The sequence below is a fragment of the Hypanus sabinus genome, chromosome 3, assembly GCF_030144855.1.
Source record: "Hypanus sabinus isolate sHypSab1 chromosome 3, sHypSab1.hap1, whole genome shotgun sequence".
In the NCBI taxonomy this organism is placed as follows: domain Eukaryota; kingdom Metazoa; phylum Chordata; class Chondrichthyes; order Myliobatiformes; family Dasyatidae; genus Hypanus; species Hypanus sabinus.
In genome coordinates this window covers 39,032,702-39,056,788 of record NC_082708.1, presented here as the reverse complement: position 1 = coordinate 39,056,788, position 24,087 = coordinate 39,032,702, and the positions used below count along the sequence as shown (strand labels likewise).

Genomic DNA, 24,087 nt, shown 5'->3' with positions numbered 1-24,087 from the left:
CATTGATGGCAAAAGTATGAAGGGGTTTTCTGAGTCAGAAGACACAGGTAGGAGTGCTTGTGCGTTTATAATGGCTGTGACCTCTGCCATTAGGGTGCACAGTACCTCATGGGTCAATCGGGTGCGTTGCTGCATCTCAGGTTTCCTTTTCAGGGTTTTTTGTAAGGATGGGAACCACTTGACTGCCTGCCCTTTGTTATTTGGCAAGCGCTGGCGTGGTTCTCTGAAGGGTAGTGGGGCGACCCAATTATTTGCTTCATCCCTGAAGACTTTGGTGTCCATCATTTTTAAGAAGAAGACGTCTTGAGCTGATGGAGCAAGTTTATTATCATGCTCCATTTGAGCGAAGACTGACTGGCCCAGCGACTCGTCGGTTACCTTGCGCTTGTTAACGCCTTGTTGTGCTTCCTTGATACACATGGAACTTGTGCAGGGTTGAAAAATTGAATGGCGACCACTCTCTAGCACATTGGTCTTGAGTGTGTTAACCGTCAGTTTGTGTACGTTACCGAGACACACTTCTCCTATCACTACCCAGCCCAGATCCAGGCGTTGCGCGAAGGGGGCGTCAGGTGGTCCATTGACCTGCTGCCTAACCTTGTGTACCCGGATAACATCTCTTCCTAATAGCAGGAGTATTTCTACTTTTGGATCCAGTTCTGGGATGTGTTTGGCGATGTGGTGGAGATGTGGCTGGTGTAGTACCGCACTTGGTGTCGGGATCTCAGTGTGGTTATTCATGATTTCATTGCACTCTAAGAGCGGAGGGAGACAGATGACGACTTTACCATCCAGGGACTCGATCTGGACGCCTTCTGCCTTCTTTCCTTGGGTTTCCATGTTGCCTGAGCAAGTTCTAAGGTAGTTTGGGAACTGATTACTCTCAATGTTGAACAATTTAAAGAACTCTGGACTGACTAGTGAGCGATTGCTCTGATCATCCAGAATCACATAGGCTTTGATGGCCTTGTCTTTGGCTCCTTTAGGGTACACCTTAGTGAGGCAGATCTTAGAACAAGAACGGCTTGACTGAGCTTGACCGCAAACTTCTGTACAGTTCGAGCTGACAACTGTTGGCCTGATGTGAGCCTCTCCCTCCCCGCCGTCCTGTTGTGGGGGTGAAGGAGCGTTGTCGGTTTGCGGTGACAGGCCGGGATGCATGGCCCCGACGTGATCAGTGCTATCACATTCCGGACACTTCACGGCGATCGTACACTCTCTGGTGAGGTGAGAGGTTGAGGAACAGCATTTAAAACATATTCTTTTCTCCTTAGAAGGGCCATCCTCTCTTCAAGGGGTTTTTCCCTAAACATTCTGCATCCTGTGAGGCGGTGAGGTTTGTTATGCAATGGACAATACTTGCTAGGGTCGTTGTTAATTGTAAGGGCTTCAGTCTTGAGCACTGAGACGGGTTTATCAATGTTGAAAACATTCGAAGAGGATCTACCTGGCTTGGTGTAAATCGTACTGCTTCCTGGACCCGCGAGGCTAGGGTCGTTTCGCTTCTTCGCCTCCCTGCACACAAACCTAGTGAGGAGCTTAAAGGGAGGAAATCGATCATCATGGTCTTCCTTGTAATCTAAAGCAACAGTCAGCCACTTGTCCTGCAGCCCAAATGGAAGTTTGTCCACGACTTGTCTAATCCCGAATGGAGTATCTAGGTATACTAGACCAGCTGAGTAGCCATCTTCTTTGGCGCCTTGGATCTCCATGAGTAAATCTCCGAATTCTCTTAACTTGATGTGATCTGTGGCTGACACCTTAGGAAAGTTTTCCAGATGTCGATATAGCGCCGCTTCAATAATTTCGGGGGCCCCATAGCCCTCCCGAAGTCTCTCCCATGCTTTGCTTAAGGCTAGCTCGGGTTTGTTGATGTACACTGAACGTATGCATCTCACCTGTTCGCATGATTCTTTTCCCAGCCATTTCGCCAGAAGGTCCAACTCTTGGGTTGCTCTGAGCTGGACTCCGTCGATAGCGTTGGTGAATGTGGAGTACCATGCACAGTAATTTTCAGGTTTATCGTCAAACCAGTACAGTCCCGAAGTGATGAGATCCCGTCGTGCCAAATACTGCATCATGGGATCAACTGTAAGCGGCATGCGGGCTGGGGAAATACATTGGCGCGTATTTGACTGAGGGCGTACATTTCTTATGGAATTTGCTGTCCTGAATTCAACCTCTGCATCTCTTCTCCACAAATCTTGTAAGTTTGGTGTCGAGTATTGGTAGTCGGCTCTTTCATTCTCGACTTCATCACGGAGTCGCGAGGGTAAATTGTCTTCCCCATATGGAAGTGATGCAATCGTGCCTCCCTGAGGTTCCTCATGACATGGGATGTTATCGAATACGTATGGAGAGGAAGGACGAGCCTGCCTGTCTATTTGGGATCGGACATAGTCGATTGTGCGTTCCAATCTGGTCCTTTCTGAAGTAGATCTTACTTCGGCTGGATCATGCATTTCTTCAGCTTCTTCTATGTACTCTGCTTCCCCTTGGCAGCTTCTTCTTCTCTTTCTAGCTGCAGCACTTGCAACTTTGTCGACATCCTTGCCATTTCCAGCTGGATTTCGGCTTCTCTGGCGGCCGCTTCCATTTCTCTGGCAGCCTTTTCCTTCTGGATTTCGGCTTCTCTGGCAGCCTGTTCCATTTTCAAATCTGCTTCTTGTCTGGCGTAGCGCAGTTGCACCCTGGCGGCTTCTGCCTTGGCCCTTGCATGGGTGGACTTACTTGATGTCGCTCTACTGCCCTTGTCGCTGGGCGCCATCGACTTGATGTTGGATCGAGATGACATTGCTGCACTTGAAACAAACACCCGAAGGAGAACGTAACAGTGAAAAAGCGTTGCTCTCACTGTGATTTCTAATGCTTGCAAAACAACTTCTGCTCGGGTCTGCCTTGTGGTGAGCCCCCACCCTCGTGTTGATCTCAAACCGGTATTTTCTCACAAGACGCGGCGAAACCGGATGTGATGTCATCGAATGCCGATATATTTTACAGGCAATGAATATACTTTAAACACTTCTAATTCTAAATAGAAAATACTAACAAATGAATTACTAAGCGAAAATATTATAAACTTAATAACTGTCATAAAGACAACACAGCCAGAGTGTGGTGAATCTGTTGAATTTGTTGCCAAAGGTGGCTAGGGAAGCCAAGTCATTGGGTATGTTTAAGGTGGAGGTTGATAAGTTCTTTTTCAGTCAGGGCATGAAAAGCTATGGGGGGAATGGAATTAATATAGAAATGGATCGGCCATGATGAATTGGTGGAGCAGACTTGATAGGCCGAATGGCCTAGTTCTGCTCCTATTCTTATGGTCTTACTATTGAGAAAGTAGCCAGTAAAAGAAAGACCAAAATCTGTGTTCAGTTTCCAAATTAGAACGAGGAAAGGAAAGACTGGGTGCCTAAAATTATTAAATCGATCAGCGCTGATGGCTCTGATGCATCCAAACAAAAGATGAGTTGCCGTTCCTCAAATTCATTTGGTACTGCCAGTGAAGGACTGCGCATGGGAAATGGAAAAGTGAGAAGGCAGGAATGTTTTTTGCAGAACAGGAGAGGGTGAGACGAAAACAAAAGACAGACCAGTTTGGCGAGATAGGAAATATTGTGGTGAGCATGTGGTCCATAATGATAGACAAGGAAGCTCGCCAAACTCAACAATCCTTTTAATGTGATAAACACAAAACAGATCGGGCGATACTACCAGGAGAGTGAACCCTACCCAGTCTCACCAGACAGGGGAGCTGACCATCAAGTTACAGTCAGGGTAACCCACAAATACACAAGTGTAACTCAAGCTAAAATGCAGCAATTACTTGAACTTCCCACCATAATCCCATAAAAGCATTTGAACACAAGAACAGTAAACAGTACAAGTCATTAGAAATGCAGAGGCGGGCTGTTGACCACGCCTCTCCGCAGAGTGTCACAGTGCCCCCACCCAAGGGGGTCAGCTGTCCCCGGCAGCCTTACAGTTCGTGACAAAGTCCAGGAGTCCCGGTGGGTGTGGACACTGCTGCCTGTTTGTGTTAGGCAAGAGGCAGGGCTCCAGGGCCACTTCCTTCCCTCAGCCTCACTGGGTCAGTGGTGGCCAAGGGCTGACAGGGTGTCAGCTGGTCCCGGTGCAGCACGACTGCCTTCCTCCGCTCAGGCAACCACACCTGATATACCACATCGGAGGTGTGGATGAGCACCTCTCCCGGACCCAGTGGCCTCCAAGCCTGGGGGATAGTCCCTTTTCTGGGAGGGGCAACAGACCAATACAGGGCCCCCCACCATGTACTGCTGCATTGGCACCCTAGACTGCCGGCTGGCCCCTTCTGGGACCTGCAGTGCACGAACAGCTCCACGCCTTGCCTGCACCCTGGCCAGTAGAAGCGTTCACCCAGCCTGCCCAGTGTCTTTGCAGCTCCCAGACAGCCGGCCCCCACCATAGCACCATAGCACGGAGCCACTGGGGGACCAGCAGCTGCAAGAGATGTCTGACACCATCAGACAGCTACCACCACTGGAACAGCAGCCTGTCGCGCACCCCCAGCGTACCCCACTGTGAGTATAGGGCCTTGGTCTCCGGGTCCAGGGTGGAGATCTCAGCCCACTCCAGCCGTCGTCCCACACTCAGCCATTCCCTCACCCGGCCCAGCACAGGATCGTTCACCCGTTCACTGCGTAGCTGCTGCTCCATGGTGGGGAGGTGGTCGCTGGCTGTCACCGTCACTTGCCAATGGTTCAGCTGTGTTGTGTTGGGCCACTGCCGAGTGTTCTGCACTGCCCTGGGCCGCTGTGAAACCGGCGGTGGTTGCTGCTTCTCCCGCTGGAACCGCTTCCTGGAGTTGCTCTGCCGGAGAGCCAAAGCTTCAGCACTGAGTTAGAGTGTTGCCCCCGATACATCCACACAGGCCGCCCAGCCGGACAAGTCCAGGCCAATGATCCAGGACTCTCTGATGTCAGCGAGCCACACCTCGTGTTCCACTGCGTTTCTTCCCACTGCGATGCGCAGACTCCTCTTCCCCCGCATCGCCGCACAGTCACCGGTGACCGTCGCTAGCTGGACCACCGTCGTTGTCCACCCAGGCGGGGGTGGATGGTCCATTTTGGGGAGAACACCGGGATGGGTGATGGTGATGATTGACCCTGTGTCCACCAACGTACAGCATCTGATTCTCTCCACCATATAATCCTTGCTCTTCACCCAGAGGGGCGACAACGGAGGGGTTCTGCTGGAGGGCTTGAGCGGCACTGCCTGCTCAGCCTTCCCCAATGGCTGCGCTGGGTCGTGTCGTGGTGCTGGTGCGGGGCAGCCCCGGGTCAAATAACCTGGCTCACCGCACCGGCAGCAGAGATGGTTTCGTGGCCGCCGGTGGGGTCAGCGTGGTGCTGGTCAGACCCGTCTCACAGGCTCCTCCTCGTTGGTTTGGTCCTCACCTTCGGTGACACAAACCCGGGCTCACTGCATGCGGGGTGAAACTGGAACACCTTGGCAGGCAAAACTGCTTCTGCCTCATCCAGCGGTGATGGCGACGTCAGGCGAACATGCTGCCATCAGCGCCTTTACAAAGGCATGGAGGGCAAGCTCTTCCTGGGGCAGGGGAGGGAACTGGGGGCAGCCGCACCGAACACAATGGCGGAGATCTGTTGCAAGCATCCCTGTGTTCTCCAATATGGCATCGTCTGCTGCCCAATTCTTCCCTCACTGATTCCGCTCACGGCCTCTGCTCGAAACGCCACTCCCACACCACTACCAGCGCCCTGTAGTCACATTGCTCCACCAGTGTTAAGTTGGGGAGGACCTGCAGAGTATCTCCCTCCAGTGCCAGAGCAAGGTGTACCTCCGTCTCGATGAGACTCCACCCATTGTGCCATGCAACAAGTTTGACTTGCACCAGGTACGGCTCCAGGCGGCTGGTACCGTTGTATCTGGGGAGCTTCAGGGTGAACCTTGAGGCGCAAATCGTCAAGGGCCTTTGATCTTCCTGTTCCTCCGGCGGCATCTGCCATGGTGCCCGTCCTCCCACGGCTATGGCGTCTTGGGTTCTCCGGTGCGGGTGGTTACAGAGATGAGTGATGCACTCCGCTCTGTTCCCCGGGTTGGGGAGCCTGTATGCTCGCTCCATCGGGGCTCTCTGGGAAGGAACAATGCTCGGTTCCCAGGTCCTCCATTTGGGTCTCGTCTTCATGAGCCCTGCCCCTGGGTGCAAGGGAGGATACAGCTCCATCCCTCATCTTACTCCCCGGGTCTTAAGGCACTCTATCCAACGTGGCAGCTCCTTGATCTCCTCGTCAAACTCGCATCCCACTCCTGACACCAATGTGGCGAGCATTTGGTCCATAATGACAGAGGAGGAAGCTCGGTAACTCAACAACCATTTTACTAGGATAAACACGAAACAGACCAGGCATCATGACCCGGACAGTGAACGCCACCCAGTCTCGTACAAATGGGGGAGGCAACCATCACGTACCCCAGTTACAGTCAGGGTGACCCACAAATACACAAGTGAATAACTGTATAACCCAAGCTAAAAACTAACAATAAATAAACTGGAACTTCCTACAATTATCCCACAAAAGCATTTTAACACAAGAACAATAAACAGTGCTGGTCATTAGAAATGCAGGGCCAGGCTTTCAACCACGTCCACCCCCACCCCACCCCACCCCCAGAGCATCACAATATTTTTAAAACTGCCGATTTAAAGTCAAAGAGAAATTAAACAATTCAGAACATGGATAGTTCTGCAAATTAGAATGAGAAAAGAAAAGACTGGGTACATGAAATTATTAATTCGATCAGTGTTGATAACTGCAAGATATTCAAACAATTGCTCTTTTAGTATTAAAAATTTCAACTATTTTGACACATACTTTTAAGCATATGCAAAATGTTCCAGTCCTTGTATTTAAGGAAAAGCTGTTGGTTAAGTTTAATTTTATTCAGTGGAATATTGTGAAAAATTTTGGATAACTGGACTCTTCACACATTGCCTTACTGAATGCTATTAAATCATTCTTGATATCTTACTGTAGAATAAATTAATTAGTAATTGTTTTTATCTCCCTCTTGTTAGTTCACCTTGCAAAAAGCAATCCAGTCGTTTTTCAGTTTAAAGAATGCACATGTAACACATGACCTTGGCTTGGAATTCACATGTGAATATAAATGTGATTCGTCAGACGTTTTCCACGGGTGTACGACAAAGACAAAGGAACTGAATGGAAAAATCTTTGATCTCTCTTCTATAACTGAAGATGGGAAAAGTAAAGTGAAGAAGTTGTTGGACCAGATGAGTGAGGCCATTGCTGAGACGGAGATTGGACCCGGTCAGGTTTCTTCATTTCAAACAGGTTTGTGCTAGCTCAGTGTATCACTGGTTTAATCGACATTGACATTTTCTTCACCTGTTGTCTCTACATGGGACTTGACCCTCCCTGACAGTACGGTTTCCATCTTGTCTCTGGCCACTTAATCCAGATGTGCTTTGGCTCCTCTGCTTCCAGCTGTGCCACTGCTTTAGTTCCTGATTTTGGAAAGTCTCACTGTAAACATAAACACAGGACGTATTTCATGCCGAGATCTGTAAAAGACCTACCGGTGGCCATTCCAGATCAGGGGCATCGGTGCATCTGTGCTGCCCACCTGAAGGTCACGGAGCAATGGAAACGGGTGCCAGATCCCCCGCCCCCCCCCCCATCTCTGCAGCTGGGATGTCTGCTGGCTGAACCCATGCTAGCATAACATAGCACAAGTACAACCCTGCAGGATCAGCTACTGGAAGAAAAATAAATAAAGCTCATGGTTTCGTTTAACTACAGAGCTTTGTAGCTATGCTTTAAATTCTGAGTTTACTTTGAAAAGAGTTTCAAAGGTACATTTAATGTCAGAGAAATGTATACAATACACATCCCGAAATGCTTTTTCTTCGCAAACGTCCACGAAAAATAAAGGAGTGCCCCCAAAGAATGAATGACAGTTAAATGTTAGAACCCCAAAGGCCCCCCCCAGCTCCCCCTCCCACGCTTAAGCGACAGCAAGCAGTGATCCTCCCTCCCCCACTAGCAAAATAAAACATCGCCCCCCCCCCCCACCGAGCACTCAAGCGTGAGCAAAGCAACAGCAAAGACACGGATTTGCAGTCCTCTAAAGACTATGTGTTCATCCAGTATTGGACATACCACAGGCTCTCCCTCTCTCCCTAATAAGAGGCATCCCCATTTCACAGCGAGAGGGGAGACCTAACAAACAACTCGCTTGTTTACAGTGTTAAAAATCTGTTGTGCCGCTTTTTCGAGCTCTGTGTCCAAAGATCTCGGGTCTTCCGGCTCCCACGACACACCGATCTCCTGCCCCGGACACTGACCTCCAATCCCCCCATCTCCAGAGCCATGAAATCTCAGACCTCTGAAGGTGAGCGAAGCTCTTCGGCTGCGCTGTTGGTGTGCCAAGGGTCGTGGAACCCCGAGAGCGGATCCCATTCCCGCAAAGAACTGAGTTGTGGTGGCCGTAAAAAATCTGGTGTGCTCGGTGCCTGCCATCACACGGAAGACTTTGTGCCATGGTGCAGGGTGCAGACTACTGGCAAACTCAGGCTAGAAGATCTCCATTACTTTTCAGTCTTCACCAGTTGCCCATTTTCACATGACTTTTCCTTTGCCCTTTTCCTCTACAGGTCCTGGAGTATCCCAGCCCAAATAAATGGAAATTAGCACCTCCATGGTTCACATTTCCTCTCGGTGACCCATTTCATAATCAAAGCATTTACTTTATTGATCCTTTGATTGCTTGCCTCTTACATAGGTGTTTATGTAAGTCGGTTAAATCTGTAAATGAATCCAAGGTAAACAAAGGGGCCGTTGAATCAAAGGAGACAAATAGGAATCTACACTATGCATCAGATAAAATATTAAAATAAACAGACAACTGTAGCTGAAATTTAATACATAATATTGGAAAACATTGTGCAGAAGGAGAAAATTAATGACTTGGTACTTTATTTATACCACATTAAAAATCTTCTTAGAAGTTTATTGGACAACGTACTTAATAATTATACTGATACAGCTATTGACTTATCCTACTTTCTTTCCTCTCATTACAAGATGACAACATTTTGACTTTGATCAGAATTTATGGCCATACCCTTTAAAGTAAACTTGTGTATTAGATGACCTGCTAAAATACTTTATTAATGATAGTTAATGTATTATAATAGGCTAATATAACAATCTGATCTTTGGTAATTTAATTACGAGTATCTGTTTTATAATAGAGGTAATATTTCGGAAGCCAGCTACAATAGTTCACTTTAATAATACTAATGCCACTCTCCAAATTAAAACACACTTTGCTGTAGGGTTTCTTTTTACCCCCAGTATGAGACCATAAGACATAGGAGTAGAATTAGGCCATTCAGCCCAAGGTGTCTGCTCTGCCATTAACTAGAGTCATAGAAAAATACAGGACAGAAACAGATCCTTTGGCCTATCTAGTCCATGCCGAACCACTTAAACTGCCTATTCCCATCGGCCTGCACCAGGACCAATAGCCCTACTGTTAATGTACCTATCCAAACTTCTCTTAAATGTCGAAATCGAGCTCACATGCACCACTTGTGCTGGCAACACATGGCCCTCTGAGTGAAGAAGTTTCCCCTCATGTTCCACTTAAACTTCTCACCTTTCACCCTTAACCCATGACCTCCAGTTGTTATCCCACCCAACCTCAGTAGAAAAAGCCTGCTTGCATTTACCCTATCTGTACACCTGATAATTTTGTATACCTCCATCAAATTTCCCCTCTTCTTCTTCATTCCAAGGAATAAAGTCTAAACGTTCAATTTTTCCTTATAACTCAGGTCCTCCAGTCCTGGTAACATCTTTGTAATTTTTTTCTGTAGGCTTTCAACCTTATTTACATCATTACTGTAGGTAGATGACCAAAAACTGCACACAATGCTCCAAATTAGTCCTCACGAATGTCTTACATAACTTCAGCATAACATCCTGTCTCCTGTACTCAGTGTTTTGATTCATAAAGGCCAATGTGCCAAAAGCTATCTTGATGACTCTATCTACCAGTGACAACACTTTCAAGGAATTACAGGCCTGTATTCCCTGATCCCCTTTTCCACCGTACTCCTCAGTGCCCAACCATTTGCTGTGTAAAAGACTCAGTGGTTGGTTCGTCCTACCGCCTTGCTCTTGTCTGCATTAAATTCCATCTGCCATTTTTCCAGCTGGTCCAAATCCCTCTGTAAGCTCTCATAGACTTCCTCACTGTTCACTGTGCTCTCAATCTTGGTGTCAGCCACAAGTCTGCTGATCCTATTAACCACATAATCATCCAGATCATTGACATAGATGGCAAACAACAACAGACCCAGCACTGATCTCTGCAGCACTCCACTAGTCAAAGGCCTCCAGTCAGGGAGGCAACTACCTACTCCCACTCTCTGATTTCTCCCACAAAGCCAATGTGTAATCCAATCGAGCAACTGAACCTTTGTGATCAACCTCCCATGCAGGACCTTGTCAAATGCCTTGCTAAAGTCCGTACCTTGCCTTCATCAACTTTCCTCGAAAAACTCTGTAAAACTGGTTAGACACAACCTACCACACACAAAACCATGCTGACTATTCCTTATCAGTCCATCTCCATCCAAATACTCATATATCCAGATCCTTAGGATACCTTCAAATAACTTTCCCACATCTGTTGTCAGACTTAACAGCCTATAATTTCCTGGTTTATGTTTCAAGCCTTTTTTTAAACAGCAGAACAACATTGGCTATCCTCCAATCCTCTGGTACCTCTCCTGTCGCTAAGGATGATTTATGTTTCTCTGCTAGGGCCCTGGCAGTTTCTGCACTTGCCTCCCGTAGGGTCCGAGGAAACACCTGGGATTTATCCACCCTGATTTGCCTCAGGACAGCAAACAGCTCCTCCTCTGTAATCTGTCTAGGGTCCATGAAGTCGATGCCCCTTTGCCTCACTTCTATAGACACTGTGTCTGTTTCCCGAGTAAACACTGTCGTAAAAAGAATATTTAATATCTCCCCTTTCTGTTTTGGCTCCACACCTGGATTACCATGTTGATCTTCCAGAGGACCATTTTTGTCCCTTATAATCCTTTTGCACTGAACATATCGGTAGAATTCGTTAGGATTCTCCTCCACCTTGTCTGCTAAGACAACCTCATGTCTTCTTTTATCCTTCCTGATTTCTTTCTTAAGTGTTCTCTTGCATTTCTTATACTCCGTAAATCTTATACTCTACATTGTTCCTACTTGCCTATACCTGTCATGCACCTCTTTTGTTTTCTTTACCAGGGCCTCAATACCTCTTGAGAACCAAGGTTCCCTTTATTCTGACAGGCACGTACAAGCTTTGTACTCTCAAGATTTTATTTTTGAAGGCCTCCCACTTACCAAGTACACCAGTGCCAGAAAACAGCCTGTCCCAATACATAAACACCAGTTCTTTTCTGATACCATCAAAATTGGCCTTTTTCCAATTTAGAATCTCAACCTGGCGACCAGACCTATCCTTTTTCCATGATTACATTGAAACTAATGGCATTATCCAGTACCAGAGGGCATGGATTGAAAATAAGAGGTCAGTTATTTAAAACAGAGTTGAGGAAGAGCTTCTTCTCCCAGAGAGTTGTGGAGGTGTGGAATGCACTGCCTCGGAAGACGGTGGAGGCCAATTCTCTGGATGCTTTCAAGAAAGAGCTAGATAGATATCTGATGGATAGGGGAATCAAGGGATATGGGGACAAGGCAGGGACTGGGTATTGATAGTGAATGATCAGCCATGATCTCAGAATGGCGGTGCAGACTCGAGGGGCCAAATGGTCTACTTCTGCACCTATTGTCTATTGTCTATTATGATCACTGGATGCAAAGTGTTCCCCCACACAAACTTCTGTCACCTGCCCTGTATCATTCCCTAATGGCAGATCAAATACCACACTCTCTCATTGGGACTTCTGCGTGCCGATTAAGCGAACTTTCCTGAACACATTTGACAAAGTCCATCCCATCTAGTTCTTTTACAGAATGGGAATTCTAGTTAATATGTGGAAAGTTAAAATCACCTTTTTCAGCAACCTTACATTTCTCACACCAGTCTGCATTCTCTTTACTGTTCCGCTAAATCCCTAGGACTGTTAGCCCCATTATGTGGTCATCCATTTCTTATTCCTCAGTTCCAGCCGTAATGCCTCACTGGACAATGTTCTTCAATCTGTCCTGACTGAGCACTGCGGTGACATTTCCCTGACTAGCAACACCATCCTTCCTCCTTTAATCCCCCCCGCTCTGTCATGTCCAAAAAAACAACGGAATCCCGGAATACTGAGCTGCCAGTCCTACCCCTCCTGCAACCAAGTCTCTCTAATGGCTATAATATCCTAATTCTATGTGTTGATCCGAGCTCTGAGCTGATCTGCCTTTCCTACGATACTTCTTGCAATGAAATATACGCAACTCAGAACATGTGTTGCATCATGGCTGAGCTGTTATTTTGCTCGACACCATTCTCCTGCCTTCTCCCTAGTAAGGGCATTGATGCCCTTACTAATCAAGAACCTATCAACCTCCACTTTAAATATATCCAATGACTTGGCCTCCACAGCCATATTTGGCAATGAATTGCCACCCTCTGGCTAATATGTCTGTAGTTTAAACTATTCAGGAATCAAGGGCTTGAGAATCACCTTGGCAGATGGACAGATTTTCTGGAGTTAAAAATAAAAATAGATACCTGATTTTAGTAAACTCCCATCCCCAACTCCTTCCAGAAGGGAAATGAGCCATCATTACTCATTTAGATGTATGTGCAACCACAGTTCAACATGCACTTGTCCCTTGCACTGGCCTAGCAAGACAATAGCTACAGAGAGTAGTTGGGATGAATAATATTGTGTGATAATATTCAATTCATTTCAAACAGTTTAGTTTGATGCAGCTTTTCCTCCTTCTAATAAGCACCAAATATGTAATCATCATTTTTTAAAACAGACTTTTCAGGGGATAAAGTATTCCATTCAACTCAACAATTTGCAAAGCGCTCATCTGGGAAGGAAACATCTTCATCGCAGTGGCCTGCAGTGAATGAGAAATCGTACCTCCTTCAGTTTACACAACACTTGCCCAAATATATAGAATGAATGCCTGGAGGAAAAATAAAATAAATTGCTATCCTTTCATTGAAAATGAATGTTGATGTCCTGATTTATTACCTGGAATAAACGGAAGGTGTACTTTTTGATTTGTTGTTGTTTGGTCTAAGTTGGTTTGTTTTGTGAAGTCTCTGCAACTACTTTATTGGTAAAGGTTGGAGTGATGTGTGAGACTGTTAATATGAGCAGAGTGGCTTATCTTTCTCTAATCAGGAGATAGTTACACATGAAAATGTGGGGGGAAAGTGCAGATGCTGGAAATCAGCAATAACTAATTCCCGTCCAATGTGAATTCCACACACATTTGGAAGGGCATTTTCATTTGATCCATGATTTCTATTGAGATAAAATTCCAGCAGAGCTCCACGGGCCATAGTATGAGTTAGAGGCATAGAGTGGCCCCTCGGCCCCTTGACCTGACCTACCATTCAACAAGGTCACAACTGTTATGATTTTAACTTCACCTCTGTATTCTTGTCTACCAGTAGTAATCTTTCAACCTCAGCTTTCAAGAACCTGCTTATCTGTTTTAAAGCTGATCAAAGATTTTGCTTCCGCAGCTCTTTCGGGAAGACTCAAAGCATTCTGGGGAAAAGATCACCTCCATATGGCTCAGATGTGGGACCTGTTATTTCAAAATAGTGCCCCCTAGTTTTAGTTTCTCAATGAGAACAAGAATCCTCTCCGCATCACGTATAAAAGGTTTCACGTATAAAATTCTAAGGGATTGGACAGGCTAGATGCAGGAAAATTGTTTCCGATGTTGGGGAAGTCCAGAACGAAGGGTCACAGTTTAAGGATAAAGGGGAAGCCTTTTAGGACCGAGATGAGGAAAAACTTCTTCACACAGAGAGTGGTGAATCTGTGGAATTCTCTGCCACAGGAAACAGTTGAGGCCGGTTCATTGGCTATATTTAAGAGGAAGTTAGATGTAGCCCTTGTGGCTAAAGGGATCAGTGGGTATGGAGAGAAAGCAGGTACAGGGTTCTGAGTTGGATGATCAGCCATGATCATATTGAATGGTGGAGCAGGCTCAAAGGGCCAAATGGCCTACTCCTGCACCTATTTTCTATGTTTCTATGTTTCTATCCACCTTGTTGCAAACCCCTTGGGATGCTACAAGGACCCTGCAAGCTTTCATGCCTTTGTTCTAGTTTTTTGTTGCTAAAATACACAATTTATCATCTTCCAACAATATGCTTCATTAGTCAAATCTTTGTCTGCTCACTTGAGCCATCCAGAGCCTTTTATCACCTCATTACCTTCTTTTAATTATTTACTCATGTGACTCATCTTTGTTTCACCAGCAAACTTAGCAACTGTACCTTCAATGCAAAATCATTTATGGAAATTGTAAAGAGTTGAAGTCCCAGTAGCTCACCACTAATTCTATCTAGCCACCCAGGAAAGTGGCATAAATGTTTGTTTGTTGTTAGCCAGGCAATCTTACATCCATATAAATGTCATCTTACAGCATAATACTAATTTTTCTGCAACAGCCTTTGGTGCAAAAATTTATGAAATGATTTCTGGATTCTACTGGTCTCCTTTAACCACAGAACGTTATTTCTTCAAAGGATTCCAATAAATTGATTGTCCTGTTTCCCTTATTTGTCTCTTGTTCTTGTGTAATACCATGCTATCCAATCCATAGTACTGAAATATATACAGAGCTGGCTGATTAGACCAATCTGGGCTTCCACACAGGTCTAAGTATGCTATAGATAGACCTTTAAAAAGAACAGGAAGATGGAGAATTTTTAGATAACTGATGTTTGGTTTTATTTGTCACACTTAAATCAAAACATGTAGTTGAATTTCTCTTCAACTCAGCAAGGATTTTACTGGGTGACCCATAAGTGTTACCCGCTTCTGACACCCACATAGCATACGCAGAACTCACTAATCCTAAACCTACTTAAGACTCTTTATCCCATTGAGTTTGTTCAGCCATTTCATCATGGCTGATCCAATTTTCCTCTCATTCCCAATCTCCTGCCTTCTCCCCATATCCCGTCATGCCCTGACCAATCAAGTATCTATCAACCTCTGCCTTAAATATACATAAAGACTGTGGCAAAGAATTCCACAGATTAACCACTAAAGAAATTCTTCTTCATCTCTGTTCCAAAAGGACACTTCTCTATTCTGAGGCTGTGTCTTAGACTCTCCCACCATATGAAACATTCTCCACGACCACTCTATCAAGGCCTTTCACCATTCAATATGTTTCAATTGGGTCATCCCTCATTCTTCTGAATTCCAGTGAATACAGGCCCTGAGCCATCGAACACTTCATATGACAAGCCATTCAACACTAGAATCATTCTTGTGAGCCTCCTTTGAACTCTCTCCAGTTTCAGCACATCCTTTCCAAGATAAGGGGCCCAAGACTGCTCACCATTCTCCAGGTGAGGCCTGACCGGTGCTTTATAAAGTCTCTAGTTGAGTTTATTGACTTTTAACTGTATTCATCTATGTAATGTATATAGAAATGAGACAATGCTTATCTGAATCGGGGTCTAAAGCAAGCAGTACACATAACACATGGTAATACATGATAACTTATGAAGGTAAGGATAAAATCTACAGATGAATTACAAACTAAAATTCATTAATATTAAATATTGTAAGACAGAACAGATTAACTTGTGACACTTCAACTACGATGCGGCAAGAAGTTCATGAACCTAATGGCCTGGGGGAAGAAATTGTTTCCCATTCTGACTGTTCTAATTTAATGCATCATAGCCTCCTGCATGATGGTAGAATGTCAAAGAGCATTCTGGATGGATGGGTGGGACTAATGGCCCTGCATACACTCTTGATAAATGTCCCCGATGGATGGTAGGGTGACCCCCAAGATCCTCTCAGCAGTTCTCACAGTACTTTGTAGGGACTTCTGGTCCGATGCTCGACTGCTTCCGTACCAGCTGGAGATGCAACTTGTCAGGACGTTGTCAATGGTGCTTCCGCAAAATGCAGTTAAGATGGGGGGAGGGAGCCTTGTTTGCCTAAAGCTTCTTAGAAACTGGAGACGCTGCTGTGCCTTCTTGTTCAGGGAGGAGATATTAAGGGAACAGGTGAGGTCATGCATGATGTGAACTCCCAGGTGCACTTAACTCTCTATGGAGTATCCACAGATTCACAGAGGGGATGGTTCATCTGCAACTTCAAGTCCAGAATGACTTCCTTTGCCTTCTCTAAGTTCAGGCTTAGGTTGTTCTTCTCACACCAATCCACTTTCTCTTTCTACTCCATCTCATCATCATTTTTGATAAGGCCAACTGTTGTTGATGACATGATTTGTGTTGTATCTCGCGGGTAGAATACACAGCCTTGAGGAGTGCCAGTGCCCAGCCAGACGGGACCAGACATTGCTGCCCACACAGACTGACTATGACCTTACTGCTAAGAGGTGCAGTATCCAATTGACTCAACATTACATCCTTTTTTTTTATATTCTAGTCATCTTGAAATGAATAGTAATATCACATTTGCCTTCCTCACCACAGACTCAACCTACAAACTAACCTTAAGGGAATCCTACACAAGGACTGCCAAGTCCCTTTACATCTCAGTTTTTTGCACTTTCTCTCCATTTAGGAAATTGTCAACCCTTACATTTCTTCTACCAAAGTGCAGGACCAAACACTTCCTGTATTCCATTTGCCTCTTCTTTGCCCATTCTTGCAATCCATTTAAGTCCTTCTGTAGCCTCTCTACTTCCTCAAAACTACCTGTTCCTTCACCTATCTTCATATCTTCTGTAGACTTGGCCACAAAGCCAATGATTCCATCATCCAAGTCATTGACATATAACATAAAATGAAATGGTCCCAACATGGATCCCTGTGGAACACCACTAGTCTTCGACAGCCAACCAAAAAGCCTCTCTTTATTCCCACTCTTTGACTCCTGCCAATCACCCAATACTTTATCCATGCTAGAATCTTTCCTGTAATACCATGGGCTCGTAGCTTGTTAAGCAGCCTCATGTATGGCACCTTGTTAAAGGCCTTCTAAAAGTCCAAGTACACACCATCTAGCAATTCTCCCTTGTCTACCCTGCTTGTTATTTCTTCAAAGAATTCCAGCAAATTTGTCTGGCAAGATTTTGCCTCGAGGAAACCATGCTGACTAAGGCCTATTTTATCATTTCTCCACAAGTACCCTGAGACCTAATTCTTAACAATGAACACCATCTTCCCAACCACTGAGGTCAGACTAACTGGCCTATAGCTACCTTCATGAAGAGTGGAGTATCATTTGCAATTTTCCCGTCTTCCAGAACCATTCCAGAATCATTACTAATGCCTCCACAATTTCTTCAGCCACCTCTTTCAGAACTCTGGGTGTACACCATCTCATCCACATGACTTACCTTACTTCAGTTTCTCAAGAAGCTTCTCTCTAGTAATGGTAACCACAAACCTCATGATCCCTGACCCCTGGAACTTCCACTAAACTGCCACTACAGTGAAGACTGATGCAAAATACTCATTCAGTCTGTCCGCCATTTTGTTGTTCCCCCATTGCTACCTCTCCAGTATTGTTTACCAGCAGTCCAATATCCACTCTCACCTCTTTTACACTTTATGCATCTGAAAATTTTTTTGGTATTCTCTTTAATATTATTGGCTAGCCTGGTTTCATATTACTTCTTTACCATCTTTATGACTTTTTTAATTGCCTTCTGTTAGTTTTTAAAAGCTTACCAATCCTCTAACTTCCCACCAATTTTTGCCCTATTACATGTCTTCTCTTTGGCTTTTATGTTAGCTTTGACATGTCTTGTTAGCCATGGTTGTGTCATCTTGCCTTTAGAATACTTCTTCCTCTTTGGGATGTATATATCCTGTGCCTTCCCAATTACTTCCAGAAATTCCAGCCGTTGCTGCTCTGCCATCATCCCTGCCAGTGTTCTTTTCCAATCATTTCTGGCCAACTCATCTCTCAAGCCTCTGTAATTCCCTTTACTCCACTGGAATACTGATTCATCTTACTTTAGTTTCTGATTCTCAAATTGGATCATATTATGATCACTTTCCCCTTGGGGTTATTTACCCTAAGCTCTCTGATCAATTCCATTTCACTGCACAACACCCAATCCAGAATAGCTGATCCCCTGGTGGGCTCAACCATGAGCTGCTCTAAAAAGCCATCTTGTAGGCACTCTAGAAACTCCCCCTTTTGGAATCCAGCCCCAACCTGATTTCCCCAATCTACCTGCATATTGAAATCCCCCATGACTATTGTAATACTGTTCTTTTGGCATGCATTTTCTATTGCCTATTGTTATTTGTGGACCACATCCTTCCTTCTGTTTGGAGGTCAGTATACAATTCCCATCAGGGTCTTTTTACCCTTGCAGTTCTTTATCCACAATGATTCACCTCCTTCTGACCCTCTGTCAGTTCTTTCTAATGACTTGATTTCATTTTTTACCAATGGAGCAACATTGCCCCCTCTGTCTTCCTGCCTGTCTTTTCGAGACAATGTGTGTCTTTGGACCTTAAGCTCCCAGCTATAATTTTCTTTCGGTCATTATTCAGTGATGCCTCCAACATTATACATGCCGATCTGTAACTGTGCTACAAATTAATCTATCTTATTCCATATACTGTGCACATTCAAATATAACACCATCAGTCCTGTGTTCACCGTTTTCGACTTTGTCCGCCTTTTATGTTGCAACTCATCCTGTTGACTGCAGTTTTGCCCCATCAATATCCACTCCTCACTACACATCCCCACTGTTTGTAAACCAGCTATCTCATCTTCCATACTATCACTCCGGTTCCCAATCCCCGCCAAATTAAGTTAAATAGCCCTGAACAACTCTACCCAACCTTCCTGCAAGAATATTGAACCCCTTCTGGTTCCGTTGTAATCTGCCTCTTTTGTAAAGGTCATTCCTCCCCCAGAAGAGATCCCAATGATCCATAAATCTGAACCCCTGCCTCCTGCACCAGTTCCTCAGTCGTACATTAAAATCATCTGATTCCTACCCTCACTGGCACGTGGTACAAGTAGCAATTCAGAGATTACTAATCTGGAAGTCCCGTTTCTCAGCCTTATACCTAGCTCCCGGAAATCTCTCTTCAGGATCTCCTCATCTTATCCACCCATATCATTAGTGCCAAATGCACCAAGACTTCTTGCTGCTCACCCTTGAGAATGCCGTGGACCTGATTTGAGACATCCCTGATCCTGACACCAGGGAAGCAACATACCACCCAGATCGCACCCACAGAACCTTGTATCTGTCCCTCTGACTCCTATCAATGCTGCAGTTCTCTTCACCTCTCTGCTGAGAAGTGGCAGATGGAGTTCAACCCAGATAAGTGTGACGTGGTTTATTTTGATATTTCAACTTTGAAGACAGAATATAGCATTAATGGTAAGACTTGGCAGTGTGGAGGATCAGAGAGATCTCGGACACTCAAAGCTGTGGCACAGTGTTGTTAAGGAGGCATATGGTGAGTTGGCATTCAGCAACCATGGGATTGAGTTCAAGAACTGTATAAGACCCCACTTGGAGTACTGTGTTCGGTTCTAGTCACTTCACTACAGGAAGGATGTAGATACTATAGAGAAAGTGCAGAGGAGATTTACAAGGATGTTGCCTGGATTGGGGAGCATGCCTTATGAGAATAGATTGAGCGAACTTGGCCTTTTCTCCTTGGGGTGACAAAGGATGAGAGGTGACCTGATAGAGGTGTTTAAGATGATGATGGGCATTGATCGTGTAGAGAGCCAGAAACTTTTTCCCAGGGCTGAAATGGCTAAAGAGGGGGCATAGTTTAAGTTGCTTGGAAATAAGTACAGAGGGAATGTCAGGGTAAGTTTTCCACACAGAGAGTGGTGGGTGCATGGAATGCACTGTTGGCGATGGTGGTAGAGATGGATACAATAGGATCCTTTAAGAGCCTCTTAGATAGGTAGATGGAGCTTAGAAAGGGCTATGCAGGGTGATTCTAGGCAGTCTCTAGAGCAGGTTACATGGTCGACACAACATTGTGTGTTGAAGGGCCTGTAATGTGCTGTAGATTTCCATGTTCTATGTTCTGCTCTTTTGAGCCATAGCCCCAGACTCAGTGCCAGAGACCCCGGTCAGTGTAACCCCCACCCCACCGGTGGGTCATTCCCCTCAGTAGTATTTAATGTTGTATATGTATCATTGAGGGGAATGGCCACAGGTGTACTCTGCACTGGCAGTGCATTTCCATTCCTCCTCCTGACAGTCATCCGGTTACCTGTCTCCTGCAACTTCAGGGTGACTACCTCCCTGTAGCTCCTGTTGATCACCTCCCCACTCTCATGTATGAGCTGAAGGTCATCGAGCTGCAGTTCCAGTTCCTTAGTACGTTCTCTCAGGAGCTGCCTCTTTGGAATGTGGGAGGGAACCCGAGTATTTGCAGGAATCCAATGCAGTCATGGGGAGAACGTGTAAACTCCTTTCAGACAGAAGCGGGAATTGAACCGCTCTCTCAGTGTAAAGTGTTGCGCTAACCACATCTTACCATGAGTGCAAAAGAGAGGGATGACCAGGTTTAAGTATGCTGGGATATAGAAGCTGTTCGGATAAAGATGAGAAATAATAATGGCAAAATGTGTACATGTCCTAATAGGAACCAGAGAATAAACAAAGTAATAGTGGGAGCTTGTCTGGACAATATGGTATAATCATAGAGGACTTTATCACATAGACTGGAGAAAACATTAAATGGACAATGGTAGCCTGAATGAATAGTTCGTACTATTTTGGGATAGTTTTTTTTAACAGCCCTTCTGAAGCCAATCAGAAAATATGACCATAAGATATAGGAGCAGAATTAGGTCATTTGACCCATCAAATCTGCTCTGCAATTCAATCATGCCTGCTTCTTTTCTTTCTCAACCCCCATTTTCCAACCTTTTCTTCGAAACCTTAACTTCCTTATTAACGCCTGCCTTAAATACCCCCAATGATTTGGCCACCACAGCCATCTGTCACAACAAATTTGACATTTACTACCTTCGGGCTGAAGAAATTCCTCCTTATCTCAGCTTTCAAATGACGTCCCATTAAAGGGACATTGACTCTGTGAACTGTGATGAGATTAAATAATAACATTCCAAAGATGCTCCAAGATGGCAGCGATCTGTACTAATTTCCGATTCAACATTCATTTCTTTTATCATACGTACAGCGAAGCACACAGTGAAAAGTCAGCACAATGCAAGGATATGCTGAGGGAAGCCCATAAGTGTTGTTGCACATTCCGGTGCCAACGTCCTGTGCTCACAACGTTCCCCCGAACAACACAAGCAAAAAAACCAAAAGCATCAACAACAACATAAAAACAAAATAACAATGGCAAGACAAAAACCTTTCACGCCATCTCATCCACCCACCCGGGACATACAGACAGGCCTCCAACCCCAGGACAGGCAAACTCTGGCTCTCTGACCCCAGTTTTGGCTCTGGACTCTCAGACTCACAGGCATCGCACCTCCAACCTCCAGTCCCTGGCCCAACTCACAAACATGCCTCTGACTTCCACATACACTGACCTAGGGGCTTTGACCTTCAGGCCTTGACTTCCTACTCACCGACTTTGCTCTTTGACCTCCGTATCGACCCCAGGACTTGTTGATCACAGGACTTTGAATTCCACACCTCAAACTCTGGATATGCATAGACATTCAACGGCAGGACCTACCGTCGTTGGTGCGCACCAACCACGGTTCTTGAGCACAGGTCTTTGTCCTCAGAGCCTGCCAACTGCCAGGAATTCCCGCCCTTTGACCATGAGCACTCCCACCACTGGCTCCTGCACTGATTCTTCCTTTACCGCCCCCTGACCTTCAACGCTCCCTCATCCTTGTCCCTAAACCCGAAATTGACTCCCAACTCTCTGCATTGTCACAAAATCATTCCGATATATCTAATAAAAATTGAAATAATAACTTTGAGCCACAACCTTAATGGCTATTGCTTGGCGCCAACTTGACCGAATGCTGCATTTTAAAATTTTATATTTAATTTGAGGGATATAAAAATGGGTTTGAAACTTAGATTTGAAACTTAAATAAATGCAGTGTTACGAAATTCCTGTAACTGGATCACTTACCAGCAAAGATAGAGAGGCCCGTTGAAGTCTGATGGTACTATTTTTAAAAGTCTTTATTTATAAAGGGGCACAAAAATAAGATTAATACAGACATTCAGATAATTTACGTCATCAATACTCAATCTAAAAACGCGCGTATAATAATAATCATCAATTAAGCAATAGCTCTATCATTTGTCTAGGGGATATTGTATTGTCCGATGGAAAGATAAAAGTCACTGTCCTTTCAAGCTGCAGCTCTTTGGGTTTAAGAGAGACGGTTTTAAACTTGCCTGGGTCTTTTATGAGGCCAATCCACTGAACCGGGGGAGTTGGTTCCCCGTTGTTAGTTCCAAGACGTTTTCCGTGGTACCAGCCACCAGCCCCCAGGCAAGGGAACCGAACGCACGTGGCTTCCTTCAAATGGCTTCCCGCTATTATGGGATCGCTAGCGTTTCTTCTGGTGCATCTGAGGGGCTGTCCCTACAGCCCCTCTTTTATCTTAACTCGCAGGGTAGTAGATGTCAATCAGGTTGGGGTGATGCAGTCTCTCTCTCAACCAGCCCACTTTGCCCGAGGGCTTGCACGTAGCATAGTCTCCAATCCACAAACGTTGTCTCCAGGAGACAATGGCCATGTCTCTCTCTCATTTCCTGGGTCCTCTGACCCAACCCAATAATGCTCTTGCGATTCTCACAAAGGAGGGGGCTACCCCGCACCCTTCAGCCTCAGAGCTGTGGTACATTCATAACAGCAGAAATAATGACTTGAGAGGAGAGTAGCTAAAGGAACATGCAAATTAATGATTAAGGAATGGTCAGCTTGGAATAGGTAATGTTCCAAATGGGACGTTGTCTGTGCTTAGCAAAAATCATACAAACTTGAAGAAAAAGTAAACAGTTGTACAAAGTTAGGTTGCAGGTCAGACGATGAGATAGAGTATAACTAACATAGAAAGGAATGATGAAAAAGTTAAGAAAAATTATAAAACTGGAGTATGAGGAGAAGCTAACCAGAAATGTAAAAAAAGAGGTTCTGAAAGATTTTTTAAAAAAAGTATTAACAAAGTGTGTGCCAAAGCTGGGAAATGAATAATATAAAGCCATCACTTGTCAACATATTTTATTCATGCCTTAAACTCTTGTTCTACGATGACAGCTTTGTAATTTGGAGTCATGTTTAATTTAACAATTAACCCCTTTTCAGCTGAACTCTCTGTAGTTACCTTAGAGAGTCAGATAATTTATAAAAACTGCCAGGTCCTCAGTGACTCAGATATTCTCTGGGTTAAGGTGAAAAGAAAGCTTCATTGAGTAGATTAGGGAGGAAAAATAACATACTGCAGTATGGGAAACCTGAAATAAAAGGAGAAAATCATGGAGGTACCCAGCCACTTCCATGGAGAGGAAAACAGAAATAATGATTCAAGGTAAGGTTAATTCAACAATGTCTTTTGTCGTTCCACTGGATTTAGTATACAACAATAGTTCAGTCTCTGTAATATTGCAACATTACTCTGAATTGACCTTTTCTTCTATCCAGGAGGCAGCAAGAAGATGTACTTCAAAGTTCCACATTTAAAGTAAACTTATTGTCAAAGGCATATATGTCACCATATACTACCCTGAGGTTTGTTTTCTTGCGGGCACTTTCAGGAAAGTAAAGAAATACAGTGAAATTTATATAAAAAACTAGACATAAGAAAGACTGATAAATATTATCTGTAGAAAAGAAGACAAAATAAGCCAATAATAAACAAAAATATATAAATAGAACAAGTTGTAGAGTCCTTGAAAG

At 44.8% G+C, this 24,087-nt stretch overlaps 1 protein-coding gene across 4 annotated transcripts in view; it reads left to right on the top strand.

The window, feature by feature from the left end:
• Window positions 1-13,281, top strand: part of LOC132391204 (mesenteric estrogen-dependent adipogenesis protein-like) — a 48,017-nt gene extending 34,736 nt beyond the window's left edge. For all 4 annotated transcript variants that reach the window (XM_059964104.1, XM_059964102.1, XM_059964103.1 and 1 more), the window contains exons 5-6: window positions 7,079-7,355; window positions 13,032-13,281. In XM_059964104.1, the coding sequence (XP_059820087.1) occupies window positions 7,079-7,355; window positions 13,032-13,180 (426 nt within the window). In that variant the 3' untranslated portion in view covers window positions 13,181-13,281. The remainder of the gene's footprint in view (window positions 1-7,078; window positions 7,356-13,031) is intronic.
• The last annotated feature ends 10,806 nt before the right edge of the window (window positions 13,282-24,087 follow it).